Source organism: Dipteris shenzhenensis, chromosome 8 (assembly GCF_047967505.1).
Source record: "Dipteris shenzhenensis isolate YYH24624 ecotype China chromosome 8, Dip_SZ_1.0, whole genome shotgun sequence".
NCBI lineage: Eukaryota > Viridiplantae > Streptophyta > Polypodiopsida > Gleicheniales > Dipteridaceae > Dipteris > Dipteris shenzhenensis.
In genome coordinates this window covers 37,176,000-37,197,066 of record NC_141603.1, presented here as the reverse complement: position 1 = coordinate 37,197,066, position 21,067 = coordinate 37,176,000, and the positions used below count along the sequence as shown (strand labels likewise).

Genomic DNA, 21,067 nt, shown 5'->3' with positions numbered 1-21,067 from the left:
GCAATCTCTGTAATTGTTAGCAATTACAGAGCGCATGAAGGCCATGATGTCCTTCCCCTGCGCATCCATCAAGATGCCTCCGGTTTGAGTGATGTCATAATAAATCGTACCATCACCCAGAGGCACGTCTAAATCATCTGAATCATCCTCCTCCTTACCGCCACATGGCCCAAAGCATTGTGCCATGCATCTGCCACCGCTCTCCCTGCTACTATGCCTGCTACCCTATCGTGTCGAGCTCGTATGCTGGCCACTCATAGCTGGGGACTACACGGGACTACACTGACCACTTGTAGCTGGAGAACCGAGTCTCGATGGCTAGGGAGTACGTCGATGGCTCGCCGAGATAGAAGGACCTCCTGACGGCATGGGGGAAGGGGCATAAGACGAGATGGCAGAAGGGACATAAGACGGCATGGGGGAAGGGGCATAAGACGGTACGGGGGAAGGGGCATAAGACGGGGCATAAGACGGCTGTGCGGACTCCGCTGGGCTAATCTCAGGTGGTGTGGGGTGGCTCGGAGTTTGTAGTGCCGACTCCTGGGGAGTGTTAAGGGTACCCGTCATGTACCCGTATAACTTCACAGGACTAGGAGGGTGTCCTAAAAGATTATATAAATCCTTCCAAATCGATTCCTGCAGATCAGGTGAGCTAGAAGCACTTCTTGGCCACATGTTGAACTGGAAAATAGAAAACAAATCTATTACTTTGGGAGCTGAGAAGAAAGGGAAAAAAAAAAGAGGCTCTGTCAGAGCACGTCTATAGACCCGTCTGATCTGCACGTCTATAGACATGTCTAACAGAGCGTTTAACAATTCAAGTAAAAGCGCGTCTAACAGTCCGTCCAGCAATCCGTCTAACAGTGCGTTTACAAGCGCGTCTAACAGCGCGTCTAACAGTCCGTCTAAACATCCGTCTAACAGCACGCTTAAAAGCGCATCCAACAATGCATTTAAAACTCCGTTTAACAGGGCGTCTATGTGAGCGTCTACATACGCGTCTGTGTGTGTCTGTAACAAGCCAGACGCGCAGATAGACGTGCCTATAGACACGCGTTTAGACGCACCCTCAGACGCGCCTATACACGCACTCCGATAGGCGAGAATACTAAAAAGTCGAAAAGGACGTTTCGCCCGACAAAAGAACGTGTCGCTCATACCTAGATCCTGCGTTTCGTGGATGCAAGAAAGTACAAAACTGGAAAGAGCAAGCAAGAACAACTTCAAAAGGACTTACTTGGAAAAAGGTATGGAAGGATCTTTCTTTTCCAAACTTGTTTCTTCTCCTTGTTCGTACTCCTCCTCTTCTTTAGGCTTGGAAGCAAGTGTAGGTACGGTCTCTTTCTCTTGAGTGAAAGCTTGGAACTGTGTATGGGAGGCTCTCTCTTAAGCTTCGAATCTATAGAACTGCTAATAAAGAAGGAAGAAAGCTGCTCGCGAAGTTTAAGTAATGGAAAGAAAAGCAAAGTGAGCGGCGTGCCGAAAAGCAGGTTTAAAAGCCACGTCTATAGTCGCGTCTATTAGCGCATCTATAGTCGCGTCTGAATACACAGAGTAGATGCGTTTATAGTCGCGTCTATTAGCATGTCTACAGGCACGTTTAAATACACAGAGTAGACGCATAGTTAGACGCGCGTTTAGACGCGTAGTTAGATGCGATGTTAGACGCGACTATAGACGCGGCGATAGATGCAACACAGAGTTTAAGTTAAGCATTTGAAGAAGAGCAAATTTTGTGGGTTGTTTGTTTGTAGGATGTCTCCATCTTCAACAAGTAGCTCCAGTGAGGATGAATCCCTCCGTATCCACCATCGCGAAATGTGGTTGGAGCAAAAAGTCAAATGTCTGTGTGATCGATGTCGAGGAAATATGTATCGTGCATGCAGGATTACGCTCAATCATATCTCAAAGTATGGAGAATGGGATGTCATCGTAAACAGGGTAAGGGTTTGTAAGTTAAGGTTGATTGAGATACCTATGGGTGTTCATATGTTTGAGTTATGATCCCATTTTAATTTGATACAGGATGCAGTGCCACACCCGCACATGTTACCCTATGCCCGTCATGAGGAGGCGAAGCGTCGGCGATATGAGGTGGGATCTTCAGGAGGGACCGTTACGGATGCATGGAGTGATGGTGATAGTAGCCCTCCACCATTACCTCATGAAGCCGTGGAGGAGGAGGTGTTTGATGATATGGTGCGGGATTTATATGTCCATCAAGGGAGGGATAATAGCATGGAGTAGGATGATCTTTTTACCGCAGCATCGACTCCACTGTTTGAGGGGTGCACATTCTCTGTTCTATGTGCCTCCCTTGAGTTACTAAACTTGCAAACCATCTATGGATGGAGCAATGCAAGTTTGAATGCATTACTCAAGTAAGCTTTAAAGTCGATTTTGCAAACATGGTGAATTATGCTAGTGGGTCAATTACTCGAATGCTTTTCCTCATTTATGGTCTTCACGTGCAGGCTATTGTGTAAAATGCTTCCAAGGGAGAATAAATTACCGACCTCAAGAGATATGGCAAGGCAACATGTGACCTCTCTTGGAGGATTAGATTACAAGCGCATCCATGCATGTGTCAACGATTGCGTTTTGTTTCGTGGACTACATAAGGATGCAAGAGAGTGTCCTACTTGTGGAGAGCCAAGATATAGAGCAGATCTCAAAACCTTGGACGTGCCTCGTAAGGTATTGTGACATTTTCCCATAATCCCTCGCATCCAACATATGTTCAAGTGCAAATCTATTGCAGAGCTCATGTCATGGCATTCCTCCCATCGATCAACCGATGGCAAGTGGAGAACTCCTGCGGACTCTCCTGCATGGAAGCATATTGAAGACACATGGCCAAGCTTCAAGGAAGAACCTAGGAGCTTGAGACTTGGATTGGGTATGGACGGTGTGAACCCATTTGGTCTCAAAAGCACGTCTTACAGTGGTATTGGTGAATTACAATCTTCCACCCTCTATGGCTATTAAGAAAGGACATGTCATGCTGTCCCTTCTAATTCTAGGGAAACATAAAGTCAAAAACCCTGATGTTTATTTGGAGCCTTTGATTGATGAGCTAGAGATACTTTGGAGAGGTATCGAGGTGCATGATGTGAGCAGGCCTCCCTCGTCACGAGACTTCAACTGCAAAGCAGTCTTGATGTGGATGATGCATGACTTCCCAGGCTATGGCGAGTGTTCAGGTAAGCATTGCATTTTTGAATTATGAATAGGCAAAGGACGTGGCACCCTAAACTCACCTTCCACTCTTAATTGCATCTATTGTTTAATCAGGTCTCACTACATCAGGTTACCATGCATGTCCTGTTTGTGGTCCTTCGCTAGTTGCCTCACGGGTAGACGCATTGAATAAGGTCATCTATGAGAATCACCATCGATTTCTCCCACCTGATCATCCTAGATATGTTGCCCCTTGGAATGAAGTCCTCCCACAATCACTCACCGCGGGAGATTGGATGAGAATTTGGGATGGTTCCACGACTCCTCCACCACTTGGCATGAGCCGGTAAGGATTTGTAACTATTGGCTGGAAGTAAAGATTGGCTATATTGGTTGAAAGTGAAGATTGCACGCTAACACATTATTTTGTTTAGATACTCCATCTTTTATCGTTTACCATATTGGTCCCACCTCAAGATCAATCACCTGCTCGATCCCATGCATATCTTCAAGAATGTGGCATCTACCATTTGGGAGCATTTGAATGGGACACGAGATTCGGCAGGCATAAGGGAGGATCTACGTACCACAGGGAGGATGCCTGAAGCTTGGCCTCAAGAGAGACCAAATGGGCGTGTTTTTTTACCTCGTGCACCGTGGATGTTATCAAAGCTAGAGATGGCGACGGTGAAGCATGCTATTACTACAATTCGTACTCCCACTGGATGCATGAGGTGTTTGAAGGGAGCCTTTACAAAGAGCAAGAAAAGAGGTGTAGAGCAATTATATGGCTTGAAATCTCATGATTGGCACAAGATGCTCCAAGTAAGTATTTTATATGCATAATATCTTTTTCCTTTTAAATTTGTGAGTGAATAGCTATAAGCAACTAATCAACCACCTCCTCGCAGGTTCAGTTCATACTACCTACTAGCATTTCACGTAGTGCATCAAAGGACGTGAAAGATTGTATTTACAAGATGGGCGAGCTTGTGAGGTATGTGAGCTCAAAGGAAATAGATCCCACCACGCTTGAGAATGCTCGAGTTATGTCAGTGGAGGCGGTTTGTTTAGTGGAGGAGACATTTCCAAGTTCTATTCTCACAAGCCAACTACATCTCATAGTACATTTGGTGGATGAGATTGCTATATGCAGTACTATACATGCACGATGGTTGTTCTTCCTCGAGCACTTCATGAAGACGTTGAAGGGCTTCGTGAGACAAAATGCAAGACCCGAAGGTAGCATGGCCGAGGGTTGGTTGGTACAAGAGTCACTTGTATATATTTCTGAGTTTCTTGTTGATGTGGATAGCTCTCTCCCACGACTATGGAGAGATGATGAAGACCTAAGGATGACCTCTATTGTGCCTCAAGGAAAAGGATGCAACAAAGTAATAGACACGGAGTTGCATAATAGTATCAACCTCTTTTGCGTGCTTAATAGTGATGTGATGAAAAGATGGGTGACAAGATACGAGGATGCAAAGGCAAGAAGACAAGAAGAAAGGGCCCTCTTTCATACACACCACGGATCTGGTGTGCCATACCCTCAGCGTCTAAGAGCACTTCCAAAGGATATTCATGTGGATTGGCTACTTGATGAAATGGAGAAAGCAGAGAAAGACGAGAAGATGCATATCACAATGGAAGAATGGGAGTATGCTAGGGGATGCATGAGCAAGGTTGGTATATAGAATGTTATGCATAAGTTAGGAGCTTTTTATAATTTAGATTGCTTATTTAATTGATTCTTTCTTGGTGTAGTGCACTATGTTCAATGCTATATGGTGTGAGGGCAAGCATTTTCGAACACAACGGATTGATGATAAGAGAAACCCACAAGATTGCGGCATCATTGCTAGCTTTGAGGGAGCCAATGTATTGTGGCATAATCCAAGATATCATTATGCTTGACTTTCGACGCTTCTTTGTGTATGTTTTGGATGTAAAGTGGTTTAAGGACGTGGTGGAAAGAGGCCCTAATGCAACAATCAAACGCTATGCAAGTGGCTTTGTAACTATTGACTCCACAAAGTTTTGGCAAAGTAGGAAGGACACACTAGTACTACCGCAACAATGTGAACAGGTACTGCACACACACATAAAAATACTCGCTTTTAAATATTTGATGCAAGAAAAGTAACATGATTGTATTTGTGTTTGAATTAGGTTGTCTATCAACCAATGGTGGATAATAATAGATGGTGGCATGTCATACCTATTATGCCACATTCCAAAGTGATGTATAGTACATTTACTAATATGGAGCGTATGGAGGATGATCATGGCCATGGACGTGATGATGACCGTGATACAAGAGAGGAGGATGATCATGAGATAGGAGATATACATATTGAGGCCGGCATTACCCGTGAGGACGAGCCTACCATTGGAGATGTTGATTTCGATGAGCACATGAGTGGCACAAGTAGTACTAGGTTGAATGTATTTGTAGATCTAAACACTTGTTTGGATTTTGAAGTAGATAGTTTGGCAAGGGTTGATCTCATTGAGGATGAGATTGAACCGTAGCCCCACAATTGATATTGGCAAAACTATTTTACATATTGTCTCATTCTCCTCATTTCACTTAATTCTTGTATATGTGGGCTTGCAAAAAATTATGTGCTTTGGTAATCATGGGCAATGTTTGGAAAGCAATGATGTACATCAAAATCTCACTTTCTGTATTCTCTGGAGCGCGTCTATTTACGCGTCTAAATGCACGTTTGAGTCTCAGTGTAAACGCGCAAATAAACGCGCAAATACACGCGCAAATAGACATGCTAATAAACGGGATGTTAGACGGGCCCATATTTTCTCAGGTCAAATGAGCAAATAGACACGGTGATTTACGTGCAAATAGACGAGCGTTTAGCCGTGCCTATAGACGCGCCCGTAATTTCTCTACTAGAGCAATGCCTATAGACACGCCCGCTATTTTACGCGTCTACCAAGCGCATCTATAGTTGCTTTGTGTTGTTGTGATGACGACGAGGATTTGGATGAGCAATAATAGTAGTAGTAGTATTAGTAATAGTTTGCATATACTTCGCCATATATATGCTTTTGTATATCGGCTCATTTGAGCGATTTTGTATCACCCTTTTTGAAAGGGTGATTTTGTAACAAATAATGTTGTATGTCTTCGACATGTATATGCTTTTGTCGCTCGGTTCATTTTAGTGATTTTGTATCACCCTTTCCACAAGGAAAATTTTGTAATAAAAAACATTGTTTTGGAATTACTAAATAAAAAAATTAGTGGGGCAAAACAAGGCTTGTTGTGGCCCTGTTTAGCCCCACTAATGTTTTTTTAAAGCTTTTGTTAATCGTCGCTATATAGTGACGTTTACCAGTGTCGCTATATAGCGATGTTTCCCAGTGTCACTATATAGCAATGCTTATATAGCGACCGTTCTTTTTCGAGGCTTATCACGATGTAAATAACGACCTTTGCACCCGTCAAAAAAAAACTTTTTAGTGTAAAAAAGATCGGTATTTCCATCGAAAAAGGACCTATGCCTTGTAGTGCACAAACGATAAACCATCAATTGAGAGCTATGCATTTGTCCATTTTGCATCGTAGTGTGGGTAGATATCAGCTGGCCTAAGTGAGCTCACAACCAACATTGGACACTTTTTGAAAGGATATAAAGACTCACAAATTAGTTTGGAAACTTTCTTTATCCCTTTTTCCTTGTCCTTCTTTGTTGTTTTCAAGACTCCAAGTAGAGCTAGATTCTCAGTAATGTAAATAGTACGAGGTCGGTGCAAAGTATATATAAGAAATTGCACCGCACGGTATGTTCACAATACCACTTGGCATGTACCAAAAACCTGTGCAGCACATCAAGTAGACCGTGCTGTATATACATCACTGCAAGGTATAGGTAAACATTGGGTGGTACAGTTGCCCTTGTACCGCATAGTAAGTGGTTTTAAAGCACAGTAACTGGCCATAGTCGGTCCCAGTAAAAAACATGATGAGGTTGGTTTAAATTGCTCCAAAGGGGGTCAAAAAAGGTTTAAAACATTTTAATTCGTTGATTTAAAATGCCCATTTTAATTCCCTCGCAAATCACTGCTTGTGAACTGATAGATTTTTTTCCTAAAGTTGAATTTAAAAACTCCTCATGTTATTATAAATCTGTTAATTTTTTTTCAAATTTGAGATTAAAAAAACCCTCCTTTTAAATGCACATGGTATACTAAAATTTTGTGAGGTAAACACCCCGAGTGCAAAGTATATACATATTTCACTTCATCTACCAAGTGCACGAGTAGATGCAAAAAGATTTCCATGATTCTTGTTGAGAAATTTCCTTTCAATCAAACATAAGGCTTTGATGGACAAAATCCCACTTCCAAAATGGATGATTTCTTGATCTCTTTTGATGATATCCACCTGCACTTCTCCATTGGTGAGAGATAGAACTGATTTTTGCAATGAGAATAAGAATTCAACATGCATTTGCAAACCTGCTAAAATACTTTGCAAATGCACTAAACTTGTTGATGACATCCGATCAGCTTTAGTATTACATTCATGCAAAGTGATTGGAAGTACACTTTATAGTGGAAATCATGTATCAGTAAAATTGAAATAAGAGTTCAAAAATGTTTTGAAATTAAGTGGAAATAATGTTACTTATATAAATTTTTGCCAATCATGCATCTGTAGACCACATAGTTTTTCATTCAAAGTAAAGGCACTCTTTATGCATGTATACTCGGTTGGGGTTATCATACCCTCAATAACAATCTCACCTAGGTCTCTTCTACTTTTATAAACAGCCATGGCGCCTTTGGTAACATCACCTTGCCTACATGGTTCTATTTTAACCAAAAGCCTCTTTTGGTTTTCATCACTTTCAAGTCCTCTTGTGCTTTTGGGCTACCTCTATCCCCAATCATATGTTTTCACATATACGAAAATACATTGCATGCCAGGTAGAGCCTAGAGGTATCATTTTCAAAAGATTTTTGAGTACCATTTGCACAAACTATCTCCACAATTTGGACATGAAGGGAAAATGTAGTCTTGTTGAGTCACTTGGCAGTTTGGTTTACTGATTCAAGACAGTTGCACATTTGCACTCAGATGCCACCTTGTAAAGTCACTAGCTTAATATTTGGACATTTAGTTCTGCACCATCAAGCCTTGTTAAACCTCTAGCTATCATTGGAACTTAGTTGCTATTTGTATACAGGGGTTTGATTCTTGGTGCAACATGGCAAATGACAAAAAGAGAGGAATACCAAGGCTTGACTTTTGTTGAATATCATCAACTTCAATGCGAAAGATATGATGATCCCTCAGCTTCGTGGGCAGACCTCAGCTGTACTTACTTGGAAGGCTTTGGAAAGGAGGTACAATGCCAACAACATGTCACATATTCTCTTATTGCAAAATCAGCTCAACAACAATCCAATACTTCCAAATGAATCAGGTCCTGACTTCTTACTTAGATTGAAGGACATTTTCAATCAACTCACATCACTTGGGCATGAGGTCAGACTGGAGCAAGCCATTACCCGGCCTTGATCATGATATTACCTACTAATAGGACATCACTCGAGGTGAGATGAATCCAACCAGCCAAAGCGAGTCATCATTTGACCCTAAGTGATACACATCATACATGCACACACACATAATAAAGCAAGCATAAACATTACACATATTCCTCTCTCTCTTGTGTCTCAGCTGGGGGGAGGTGAATCTGTCCGACCGAATTAAGTGGGCCATCACCCGGCCCTGACTAAAAACAAAAGCAAGGCTAGAAGCTCACTAGAAGGGGATGTCGGAAAGCTATGGGAGATTGCAGGAAACTACAAAAATTGTGGGAAATTGCGATGGAAGTGAAAACAAATGACGTGAAGCCTACCTCTTATAGACCCAACTCAATCCACTGACCAGTATGTTGCTACATTGGTTGGTGTATTCAGCCAACGCATCCGTGCCACATGCCCTGTCTGACTACATCGACCGTTGTAATGCTACAACAACCGGTGTAATCCTAATACACCACCCGGTGTAATGGTACATTGACCGGTGTATTTGATACCGAATGGTGAACATATTCACCGTGCGGTGCTATGTTTACTGTGTGGTGTTATACTACACTGTGCAGAATTTTTAGCATGATACCGCATGGTGTTATGGTACACCGAGCAGTATTTAGCTCATCAACCGGTGTACATTGACCGGTTTTTTAAAATGCATTTTTTGAGTTTTGAATGTCCACAAGCATTTTAAAATCGAGAAAAATGTTCTTTTCTTTAAAAAAACATACTAAGAAAATCCTAATTGGACATTTATATAGTGGCTTGAGGTTTTCCCTCATACTCCCCATGGGGTTTTTCATCCATAGATAGAGGGTCTAGTTTGAGCGAGGGTGTTAGACCTATATAGAGCTCGCCCTAATTCAACCTAGTCATCAACTATATATATGTCTATGATACATGAATATAGTCACTACTTCTGGGAGCAACCTTGTGTCTCACTCATTTGTCCCTCTTCTTCCAATAGGGGCATGCAAATCTTTTCTTTCATATGTTCTTCTTATCTTAGATCTATAAGGCTAGCAACTTATGGATGGTAAAACACTAGTGCTTCATCCCTCTTTTGATATGATTTTTGATGCACTCCAAACTGTAGTTTCGTTGATTTACTTCCAATCGGGGCTTCAAATTCATTTAATGTATTGATGTTTCAGCTCTCTTCAAACACTACTTCCAAAAGGAAATAAAATTCTTGATACAAGAAAGGATACAGAAAAATGCTTGCATCTCTAGGAATGGATTAAAACTTACAAGGCAATTCATGCATTTTCCAATGATTTCATCCTTTATAGAGGAACATACAAGCAATTTATAACTTGTCCACAATGTGGTGCATCTTTGTATCGGCAGGAATAATATGGATGCATATCTAGCCCCTTCGGTTGATGAGTTACAAAATATATGGAATTGAATGTAGGTTTATGATATTTCAAAGCCTTTGAGCCAATGTCATTTTCAACGTGGACAATGCATGATTGTCCTTGATTTCATGATTTCTTAGGTGCAAAATTCCTATTCCTCTTTCTTCACTAAAATCAATTTGTGATTCACTATTTTCTTCTTTCAATTGTTAAGACTGCTTTCTTGTGTCCTATCATTTTATTAGGTGAAATGATAGGTTATATAGGGGCTGATGCCAGTTGGGAACTAAGTGAGAAATTTTTGCCTTGGATTTGGATTGGCTTTTGTGGAGTATCTCCTCTAAGGTGGCTTTTCCTATAACTAGTATACATGTCGATTGATATGACAAAGTAGTAAAATGTATTTTATCTTCATTTGGTTTGTGCTGGGCTTAGAGAGGATGCGATCTGATCAAAAGGGGTGCCGATGAAGAGGTTTTTGCAAATAGTACAAAATAAAAATCCCAAATGTCAAATTTGATGTGACAGGTGTCTAGACTATGAGCTGGCAAGCAATTTTTCCTTTTTGAGCATCTCTAAATTCCACCTGGATAGAAATATATGGCCCTCAGAAGAATGGCAAAATTTTGAGCACAAGAGGGCCCAAAAGAGATGATGTGGATTGTGTGTGTATATGGTGGGAGCACAGTGTTCCTCTCAAACATAGGTGCTGATGTGGCACTATGAGGTGGCACTACCACGTGTCAAGTGAGGTGGTATTTGAGCTCAGGGGGGTCACTATGTATAAACCCTCTATATCACGTGCGTTCAAGGCCTATATTTAAAGTCCCTTATCTGTAAAAAATTTCATGAATAAAATGTACCCCTTTTCTATACAAATCTGTAAATTTTTTCCAAAACTATTTTAAATAGTCCCTTATGTATATTTATTTCTGTAAATTTTAGGAATTAAAAAAATCCTTCTGTTGAACTCACGTGATAGGGTTACATATGATGAGTGACCCCCCTGAGTATTTGAGTGGCTAACTAGACTTGAGATGAGACAAAGTTTTGTCAAACCTAACCATGGTTAGTTAATCGTGATGACATGGCGATGTGAGGTTAGTCAACTAACCATCATGATTTGACCTTGATGACATGGCATAGGCCCTTATTTGCCACATGTAAGTAGATTAAATGTTGCCACATGTCGATGGATAAGCCATGTGGCCTTATCTGCCACATGGCATCACCTCTCTCAGAGGCTATAGGAGGTCCAAGCCAGGTGTCGATGAAGATTGAGATCAGGGATTTTTTTATCGAAGCTATGCTTATATATTAATATAAAATCTTGGCAAAAGTTCTTAAGATCATTTTTTTGTTTCACAATATTAGTAGAATGTAGTACTTTTTTTTTAATTCTTTGGAATTTTGAAGGAAAATTTTTAAATCTTGGCAAAACTATTGGATGGGGCTTCAGGATTGCATCACACCCTTTTCATCCTCATCACACCAGATGTTGGAGTTAGTCGAAGGAGTATCCCTCTCCTCCTCACTATTGACTATATTCCATTCAATAATTACATTCATGCAATGGGGATACAAAGGGTGTCCAAATTCCATTGATGATTGTGCATATCTCTAAAAGATTATCATTTCATGTACATACGCTACTACACTTCGGACGAAACAAGGACAGCAATTGAATGTTGTTCAAAAAATGCAATTCCATGTAGGGCTAAGACTCTCTTTGTATGGACTATCATCTATGAGGATGGTTCTGTCATGTTTGCAAATGATACACCATTTCTAAACAAGTGTTAAAGGCTTGAACAATGCTTCTACTCCCATATTATCTGGTCTGTATACTTTTTCTAATGGATGTATGTAGCATTATTCCTCACTCCACACCATAAAAGAAGGTAAATTTTCCATTGTATGATGTTATAGACACTCAATGACTGTCATTACATTCTTGTGCATAGGTGTTGACCAAATGCCAACTTGGATCACCTCAATATGACCATGACTAATGACTCACCTTTGGTATGGAGGGAGGAAATCGTGGACCCACAAACTCTATATGCAAAAAAAGCATGGTCATAGGGTATATGTATCTAGAGGGAGCCATATGCCTTTGTTGATCAGTTGCATGGGCATTTGGATGTCTATTGGAGAAATGGTCATGTTGCCCCTATGAGCCATGTAGGCATTGTTTGGAGAGCCAAGTAATCTTGAGTGGATTGTTGGAGCTAGTCTTTTCCATGCCATTGATGGCATTGTTCTTGGTCAACTTAGGAGGTTGTTGGGAGCCTTAGCAGCTCATGTTTGGTTTTTCATTAGTCACTCGTTTGCTGTGGAGTATCAATGGGGATGGAGATGACTTCAGGTGATGAAGCGCAGGTTGTTTGTGTAAGGAGCACATTGCAAATGGAATCATTTGTAGGTCATATTCTTTGGCTCTTGAGTCGTGGAGAAGATGGAAGTTGGCGTTCTATTGGCTGCACCTCACTCATTGGTCGTTGTGCTGGAGAAGCTATAGAAGCGCACAGTTTACGTAGTGAATGCCTAGAGCCACTAAAGGCAGATGGTGTTGTTGGAGTCGCCCTTAGCAACCTCTAGGAGTTGTTGCATGCACTTATTCAGGACCTTAAAGGCTAGAAGTTGAAGGTTGCCTCAACTATTGGTATTGCGCGGACCTGCACTCTCTTATGTCCTCACAGCGCGTAGTCATTACTAAGTGCCAATGAATAGCTTAACCTCTTCAGCTATAGTGGTGTAGGAAATGAAGAGGTTGTCGTGTGTCTTAGGAAGTCAGTGGTGCTTCTCAAAGATAGCTAAAGCAAATATATCTCTTAAAAATGAGAGCTACAAAGACTTACTATATCTTCTATAGTCTACCATTCTCAATCAAGGAGAATGGATATCTCTCAATCACTCTCTTAAAATCAAACAAAATGAATCTCTCACACAATGGATAGAAATTGTCCCTCAAAACGAAAAACCTTAATGAAACTCTCTCTCTCAAAAGAAGATCTCTCACAATCTCTCAAGAATACCAAGATGGGAATTTCCTTAAGGGAGGGCTTATCGCCTTGACAACATGGAAGGGCTTATGAGAACCATTGGCTCTGATACCATGTTAACGAAAATGAGAGAGGGAGAGAGAGGACTACACATAAGATACTGATTGTACACTAAGTTGTATTCCAAGGAAAATAGGAATATACACATGGACCGCTTAGGGTTAGGGTTAAAGTTTGTCACATAACCTTTATGATGCAATTTAGACACCATTCTCAACAATAATTTAGACACCATTCTCAACAATAATTATTTCAATCCCCTCCATTTTATAACAATAGGATTGTAGTTCCTAAATTCATTTGGGCAAACAAAATTGTTTCTTCTTTGCACCATTCTCTTCACACCACATGTGGTGCATTTGCCACTAATCCATTCAATTTGGTGTCACTCAAAACCTCCCTTTGGATGAATCATTAGCTCCCATATAGTATGCAGTGTGTTAAATTTTCCCTTCCTTACAACACACAATATGGTCGATCCAAGAGACTGATACACAAGAACTCAGTATAAGACATTGGCATATATCTCAATTAAGTAAGACCACATCTAGATCATTCAAATCTTTCTGAGCCAGGTCAAAGTCTGTGTGTTTTGTAGAAATACAAATTCTTATCTTTGAATCTCTTAACTTACTAGGTTTATAATAATGCTCAAAGCTTCTCTACCAATCCTTATGTTAAGGTTCTTAGCCTCAAAGCTTAGATACATCTCCGTCAATGAATTATAGAGTACAAGAAAACCTATGTAGCAACATCGTATCTACAAGTTGCAACCACACCATTACAATGGTGGTTTTTATTTCATTCACCATGATAGTCACTTGTAAAATAATACTCTCTCTCTCTCTCTCTCTCTCTCTCTCTCTCTCTCTCTCCCTCTCCCACACTAAAATTTCATATGATTCTTTAAATGAAAACCAACCAGAATAATGGTTTGTGCAAAAAAGTAATAATAGCTAATAATACTGGAAGTCCAACTACTAACCTATGTTCAGTCAAGCATGTGTATGATGTGGTCATCATGTTGCTTGCATCTCCTCCATAACCTAGATATATGTCTTTCTTGTTTGGTGAAACTCTCATGTTATTGTGCCAAAACAATGTCATTATAGAGATGACTTCCTCACTTCTATGTTATTTTCTTCCATTGACTTGATGCCCACGTGCTTATTGCATCAGTCTACATTGCTTCCACTTGACAACCAATCTTTGGTAGAACATGTGGTTGTTCATGTTGTTTAAGGAATCCTTGTTACTTCTATTTCTATGTGCTTCTTGTCTACCTCACAAAATACACAGTCACTTTTGCAAGATCAAAGCATCCTTATTGTTTCAACCAATATCCCTTGTTCTATTTAGAAAAGAAAATTGTCTTGATCCCTCTTGCATTGGAGTCCATCATCATGCAACTATTTTTTTGGGAGCAAGAATTTCTCAAGAAAATCATTTTAACTTCATGGTAAATCTGAATGGCGATGGTGGGGAGATCAAAGTATTTGGTTGGATAAAGCAGTAGCTTGCTAGAAAACTCTAACAAAAAAATTAGGGAATAGGGAAACAAGAGAAAAAGAGCCTCCAAAATCATTCTTTAACAATACATTCCTTAACGGGCCAAGTTTACATATAATCTTTTTGGTTTAGTCATGCAAAAATAGCATTACAAAAATATCAAAAGATGAAAAGGAAAATCCAGAAAGTAGAAATAAGATGAGCCAAAAAATCATATAAAAAAAAGAAGAGTTTTCAAGAGCAATTTATCTCAAGCTACAAAGCAACTGATTGAAAGCTAAACGGTGCACTTTAGAATCCGAAGTCAGATCAACATTTCTTGATCTGACTCTTTTCCTTGGATTTTTGTGTGATATTCTAAATTCAAGAAAATATTTATCTTTCATTCAAATAGTAGATTCTTTGTGTGGTATTTCTAATCATGGTCAAAAGATCCTTCCCTTCATTTTTGCAAATATTGCTCAAAAGATGGTCACATGAAGAAATATTGTCCATCACTTTGGGATGAAATTCCATGATATTTTTCCTACTATTTTGGATGCAAAGTCTTTCAGATTAAGAAATGAACAAATAAGATCTCTAATTATTCATTTTTTCCTTGTTGATGAATATGACTAGCATGTCAAATTTCATAGGCAGCCTCCAACATGGAGTTATTCTCATCACACAGTTGAGCATATAGGTTTGATAGGTTGCCATACCTTGTCAGTTCTAGGGGCCTCTTCTTCAATAGAGCAGCATACTATCATACATGCACCTTTGGCCCCATATTTTCAGCCCCTAGATTAGTCTGTCCACACCGACTATGTGGTCTTCTTCGACCCTGCATCATTTGACGGAGATTATTCTACTATAGCATACCTTCGCCATTGCTCTTAGATATTTTAGGTTGGTCAAACTTTTGTATGTCACAACCTCTTGGATTCTTTCTTCATAGCTACATCGACTAGCTTCAGATCTAGATTCCTCTTCTACAGAGCAGGTGCATAGGCCACGGTGACACATGACATGTTTAGCTTTGACATGTTCGACATGCAGCCTATACATGCAGTTCTCAATTATGCAGTCATCTTTCGATCGACCATTCTTTATCTAGGTGAACTTTACGTTCTGCATATTTCCTTCCTCTTCCCTCGGCCTATCTTCTAGGTTTCAATCCCAAAGGTAGAGGATGGTCCACAACTTGAGAGGGGGAAATTCACGTTATGTACAGGATTGTAAGTTGTACTCATTGTACATACTGCCACTAGATAGTCACTGTGCTCATGCCTCGAGGGGGTCACTATGTATAAACCCTCTATATCACGTGTGTTCAAGGCCTATATTTAAAGTCCCTTATCTGTAAAAAATTTCATTAATAAAATGTACCCCTTTTCTATACAAATCTGTAAATTTTTTCCAAAACTATTTTAAATAGTCCCTTATGTATATTTATTTCTGTAAATTTTAGAAATAAAAAAAATCCTTCTGTTGAACTCACGTGATAGGGTTACATATGATGAGTGACCCCCCCGAGGCTCATGCATACACATACTAATCTTATTCTTTTTGTGGATTTCATTGGATGCTATCATATGCATCAAATGAAATCCACAAGTTATTGTACATGCACCCTCTACTTACCTAGTGCAATTTAAGAGGGAGTGTTGAGGATGGTGTAAATTGCACCATACCTCTACGGAATTAGGGTGGAATCCTAGTTCCCTAACCCTAGGAGATTCACATGTATAACTTTATATTCATGTTCAATACAAGTTAGTATACAGGTAAGTATATCATGTGCACTCCTCTCCTTCTCTCACTTCTGCTATCACTAGGACATGCATGCACTCATGCATATCACAATTCTTCAATGTACTCATGCATAGAAATTTTCGATGGTTTTTTCGGTAACATAATGACCTAGTGACTTGTCTCATTTCAGGTGTGTAATTGATCGAGATCTGGAATATTCTTTAGTATCAAGCAAGGCATCCCAAGCATTTAGCTTAGGCAAGCCTTACATTACACTCAAGCACATACGCAAGGTCTTGAACAGGGCATGGTACCACAAGACAACATTTTGAATCATGCTTGCATATGCCATAGCCGGACACAAGTCACAAGGCTTAACACTACACGTGAAGACATTGATCGTAATATGTGAATTGTTTGCTCCAATATTGACGTACATCATTCACTCTCAATGACAAGTCACCAACATCTTCATATCTTGCATAGCATAAAACAAACTGACTTCATGCCCATGCCTCAATATATACTATGCCCACAATGTAATTAAAAAAGGTAAATCCATATGCCATCCATTACTCGATACGATAATTTTAATAACTGTATGGCTAATTATATAATTCAAGAAACAAGTGTGAAACATAGGCTCTAAAGAAAACCAAAAACACTAGTTTTTTTTTTTTTTGTGACTCAGTCATTGTTTCCTTTTCTAGACCGTATGAAAAGCGAGTCTCTTTTCATGGAAATGGCCAGCACAAAAGAGGTATTTATGTTTGCGTTAATCTTGCATTTGCAGCTCTTCCAACATTAATTCAAACAAAAAGCTATGCAAAAAATCGATGAGGAAGAGCATGCCCTAAAGAAACAGAAAAAGCAGAGCCAAATTTTTTTCAACAATAAACATATTAGAAGAGCAAATGTAGCAGGCATACAACCACAAGAATATATCTTTGGATTTGACTCTACGGGCAATATCATCTCTTGATGGCTAAAGTAACCCAAATCTTGCAGAATAGACCAAGAGGAAGCAATGAACTTGCAAATGGGTTAATAAAGCACATTATATCAAAAGTATCCAAAGGACAAGATCCCATAGATGAGTTGTTGTCCTGCACAAAAGTGCAAGTAATACTTGATAAATATACCAATTTGAAAGGAATATTGATCTTTTGCATAACAATTATGCACTTTGGGTTCAACGTCGAACTTAAAGAGCTTGCCGATCTAGACAAGCTAGAAGCTGACATCATATTACAACAATTCAAGGATTCATATGATCTACAGTAGGGCCAATGCCCAATAACCATTAACAAGATCACATACAAAGTGGACCCAGAACTTGCTGAGAAATACTATGGCAACATCAGCAACAATCTTTCTTGAACCAAAAAAGGAGACTACACAAGGTAGAACCCTACCCAAAATAAATACTTTCTTTGTAATTACATTTTGTTATATAATTACTTTAACTCTCTCTCATACTTTATTCAATTGTATGCATAGTGAACACAAATACAGAGCCTAACGTGTCAAAGAACAATGGCACATCCGTAAAGAATTTTATCTATTGCATTACTTGTCTAGAGAATGGCAAAAAATATATTGGTCAAACTACAAATATTGAAAGACGTTTGAAATGACACAAAACTAACCCACCATTTGAAATGGTTAATGATGTCCATAGGTACACACCATTTGATAAACACTGCAACATGGAGATCCTAGCATCAACTCTAAATAAAAAGGAAGCGAATAACTTAGAGCGTTAGTACATTGCACAACTGGACACAACGTCGAGCTCAAAGGGTTACAATAATATAAAAGGAAACCCTATGAGCTCAAAAAAATATTACTACTTGAAGCGAAACAATTTGATTTATATAAAAAAATCATTTATCTGACTTCCTTTTCAAACATTTGGAATAAGATTCATATTGTTTATTAGTTATTCTTGTAATATCTTTGTGCAATCATGTAGATGAGGTTAAAAAAGATCTTACTAAAAATATAATTTATATTTCTTATGGGGTTTTCATTCTTTCAAGCATTGACATTATCATTTGTGCATTGATATAATAACAATTCCAATATTCTTGACATACTTGCTTCATATTAATTTAAAACACATTCCCCCCTTGTTTGTGAAATTTATGATACGCATTCATTCTTCATTCTACCTTTCCTCTTAGGCAGCCCCCCGTAATCTAGTTGTTTTTTGTTTTGCCCGAGGGAAAATTCATCCAAACGTGGATGAAATTCCCCCCTTGTTTGTGAAATTTATGATACGCATTTTTCTAAGAACAGCACCTGCCAACCAGCTAACTATGGCATCCTGAAAACAGCCGAGATTCTCGGACGAAGAGCAACCAGCGATAGTGGAAAGGGTTGTTTTAGTATCAATTGCAATCTGGATTCTGCAGTAAAGCGTGAGTCCCGATCCGCAAATGCTGGATCAGGCGATAGATTCCACGTTTTCATACTCGGCGCAATGCTGGATCAGGCCAAATGTTGGACCGGGCCAAATGCCGGCGGGCCGGCCTAGGCTCATAGCTGTTGCTTACTTAGTTTTCATCACCCATATTCCGTCTTTAATTAAGGTGGATATGAGATGCTACCCATTGTGCCCAAAAGTGTTCCGAGTCTACAAGGAGAGGAACGTCGTGCCCATCCTTCCCGATAGCACTTCCACGGTAGGTGACTGACCCCCACAGGCTACCGTGACCTTTAGTGACTAGGTGACTGCGTATTACGTTAGAGTGACACTGAGAGTCCTACCTTTGGTACACGTTTGTCAAGCTCGCTAATCGCCTACTATTCACCGTGGGGCTTATTCGCAGTCACATGACCAACGTCTTATTAGGTCAGTAGCACCGAATATTTAATCTGATGGCGGGTAAGGTGTCTCAGCTAAGAACTTTCCTGGAGGAAGTCTACTTTTCTGATGATCAAGTGTCTAGTTCGTTCGACAGCTCTAGACCGAGTCAGTCTGAGTATCCGCTTTCACCGAACGAGTATTATATCGACCACCCATCTCTCAAACGAGCTGAATGCAGCAGGGAAACGGAAGAAGGCCTTGTGCAACTGACAGTTGATACTCTTAATATACACGATTACAATGTTCCACAAGCAGAAGACGACGAAGAGATGGCTCTTGTCGAATCGGCACATTGTTCGCAGGAATTGTTTGGTGACTTTGGTCATCCTGCCCCTTGGTTGATCAGTTCCCACTGGGCTACCATGTTGCTTATGCAATGTGCCGCCGCTGTCACCAAAAAGGAGAAGGAACCAGTGCAGCATCTTTTGTGGGTCTTAAACACTCTTACTTCAGCTGACGGGGATTCCATTCCTTCATACTTCTTTGAAGCACTCCGGAGCAAGGTTGAGGATAATTCTCATCATTGTGAAGAGATATTACGAGTCGCCATGGACTGTAAACTAACTTTCCAAGGGAAGATCGACACTCTACTCGAGTTACAACAGGCAAGCCCCTGGATAGCCTTCGGGCATGTCGCTGCCAACGCAGCTTTTCTAAAGGCATTCGAAGGGGACGACAAAGTCCATATAGTGGATGTGAGCGGGTTGACGCTCTGCATTCAATGGCCTACTCTTCTGGAAGGTTTCGCCAAAAGGCCGGAAGGGCCCCCGCAACTGAGGTTAACAGTGGTGATCCTCAGGAAAGAATTAGCATTCTACAAGGGGGTCAAAGAAATCGGAGCCAGGCTGATAATGTCTGCTCGGCTGATGAAGGTGCCCTTCGAGTTCAAGGCCGTTCTGCTGCGAGAGCTACTGGAGCTAAGCCCAAGTGCTCTAGGGCTGCGTCCGGGGGAGGAGGCACTCGGGTTGAATCTCTACCAATGTCTGAAGACTGTCCCACAGGCTAAGATGGACGGAGGAGGAGGAGGCGAGGAGAGCCCACGAGACACACTACTATTCAAGCTACGCGAGTTATCTCCAAAAGTGGTCGCAATGACCGAGGACGACGTGGATCAAGTGGCCGGGAAATTTACGCAGAGGTTCGAGGAGTTGTACAGGTTTACGTCGGTCTTTGTGGGAGCATCACACAGGCAATCACTGACAAATAGTAGGAATATCATAGAGTGTGTGGCGAGAACGATGGTAATGAAGAATATGGCCTGCGATGAGGAAGACGAGGGGCTCTTGCAACCGCATCAAAATGAAGAACGACGAGGAAGAAGAAGCCAAATTATCCTTCCATTTGAGAAGAGAGAGAAAGCAACTTCTTGGAGCAGACGGTTTCTCCAGGCAGGGTTTGAACCTAAACCCCTGACTCAGCACGTTATGCATGACTTGATTGCACTCTTAGAGATGTACCCACCTTCCTCATGTTGGGGGCTCTCTACGTAACCTGGTATGGTCACCCTCACTTGGCATGGCCAACCTACGGTTGCTACCTTCTCCTGGCAAACCTCCATGCCTCGTACATAGGTGGATCGTGTCTCATATGTAGGTTTCAGTCAATGCATAGACAAGGAATCCTTTGATGAAGCCACTTCTAGGATTTGGTCAGATGATGGTGAACAATGTCTAGCCTGCCACCTTTTCACACACCACCTTCATCTTAAATATGTTAGAATTTTACTAAAAACAAGGAATTAAACAAGGAAATTCACATGTGTTTTGTCACTTCAT

The 21,067-nt window shown here is 40.5% G+C and overlaps 1 protein-coding gene across 1 annotated transcript; it reads left to right on the top strand.

Moving 5' to 3' along the window:
• Positions 1-19,303: 19,303 nt before the first annotated feature.
• On the top strand, positions 19,304-20,782 carry LOC147899455 (protein SHORT-ROOT-like). Its single transcript, XM_087377732.1, has one exon. The coding sequence runs from the start codon at positions 19,304-19,306 to the stop codon at positions 20,780-20,782; it is 1,479 nt and encodes a 492-aa protein (XP_087233858.1).
• The last annotated feature ends 285 nt before the right edge of the window (positions 20,783-21,067 follow it).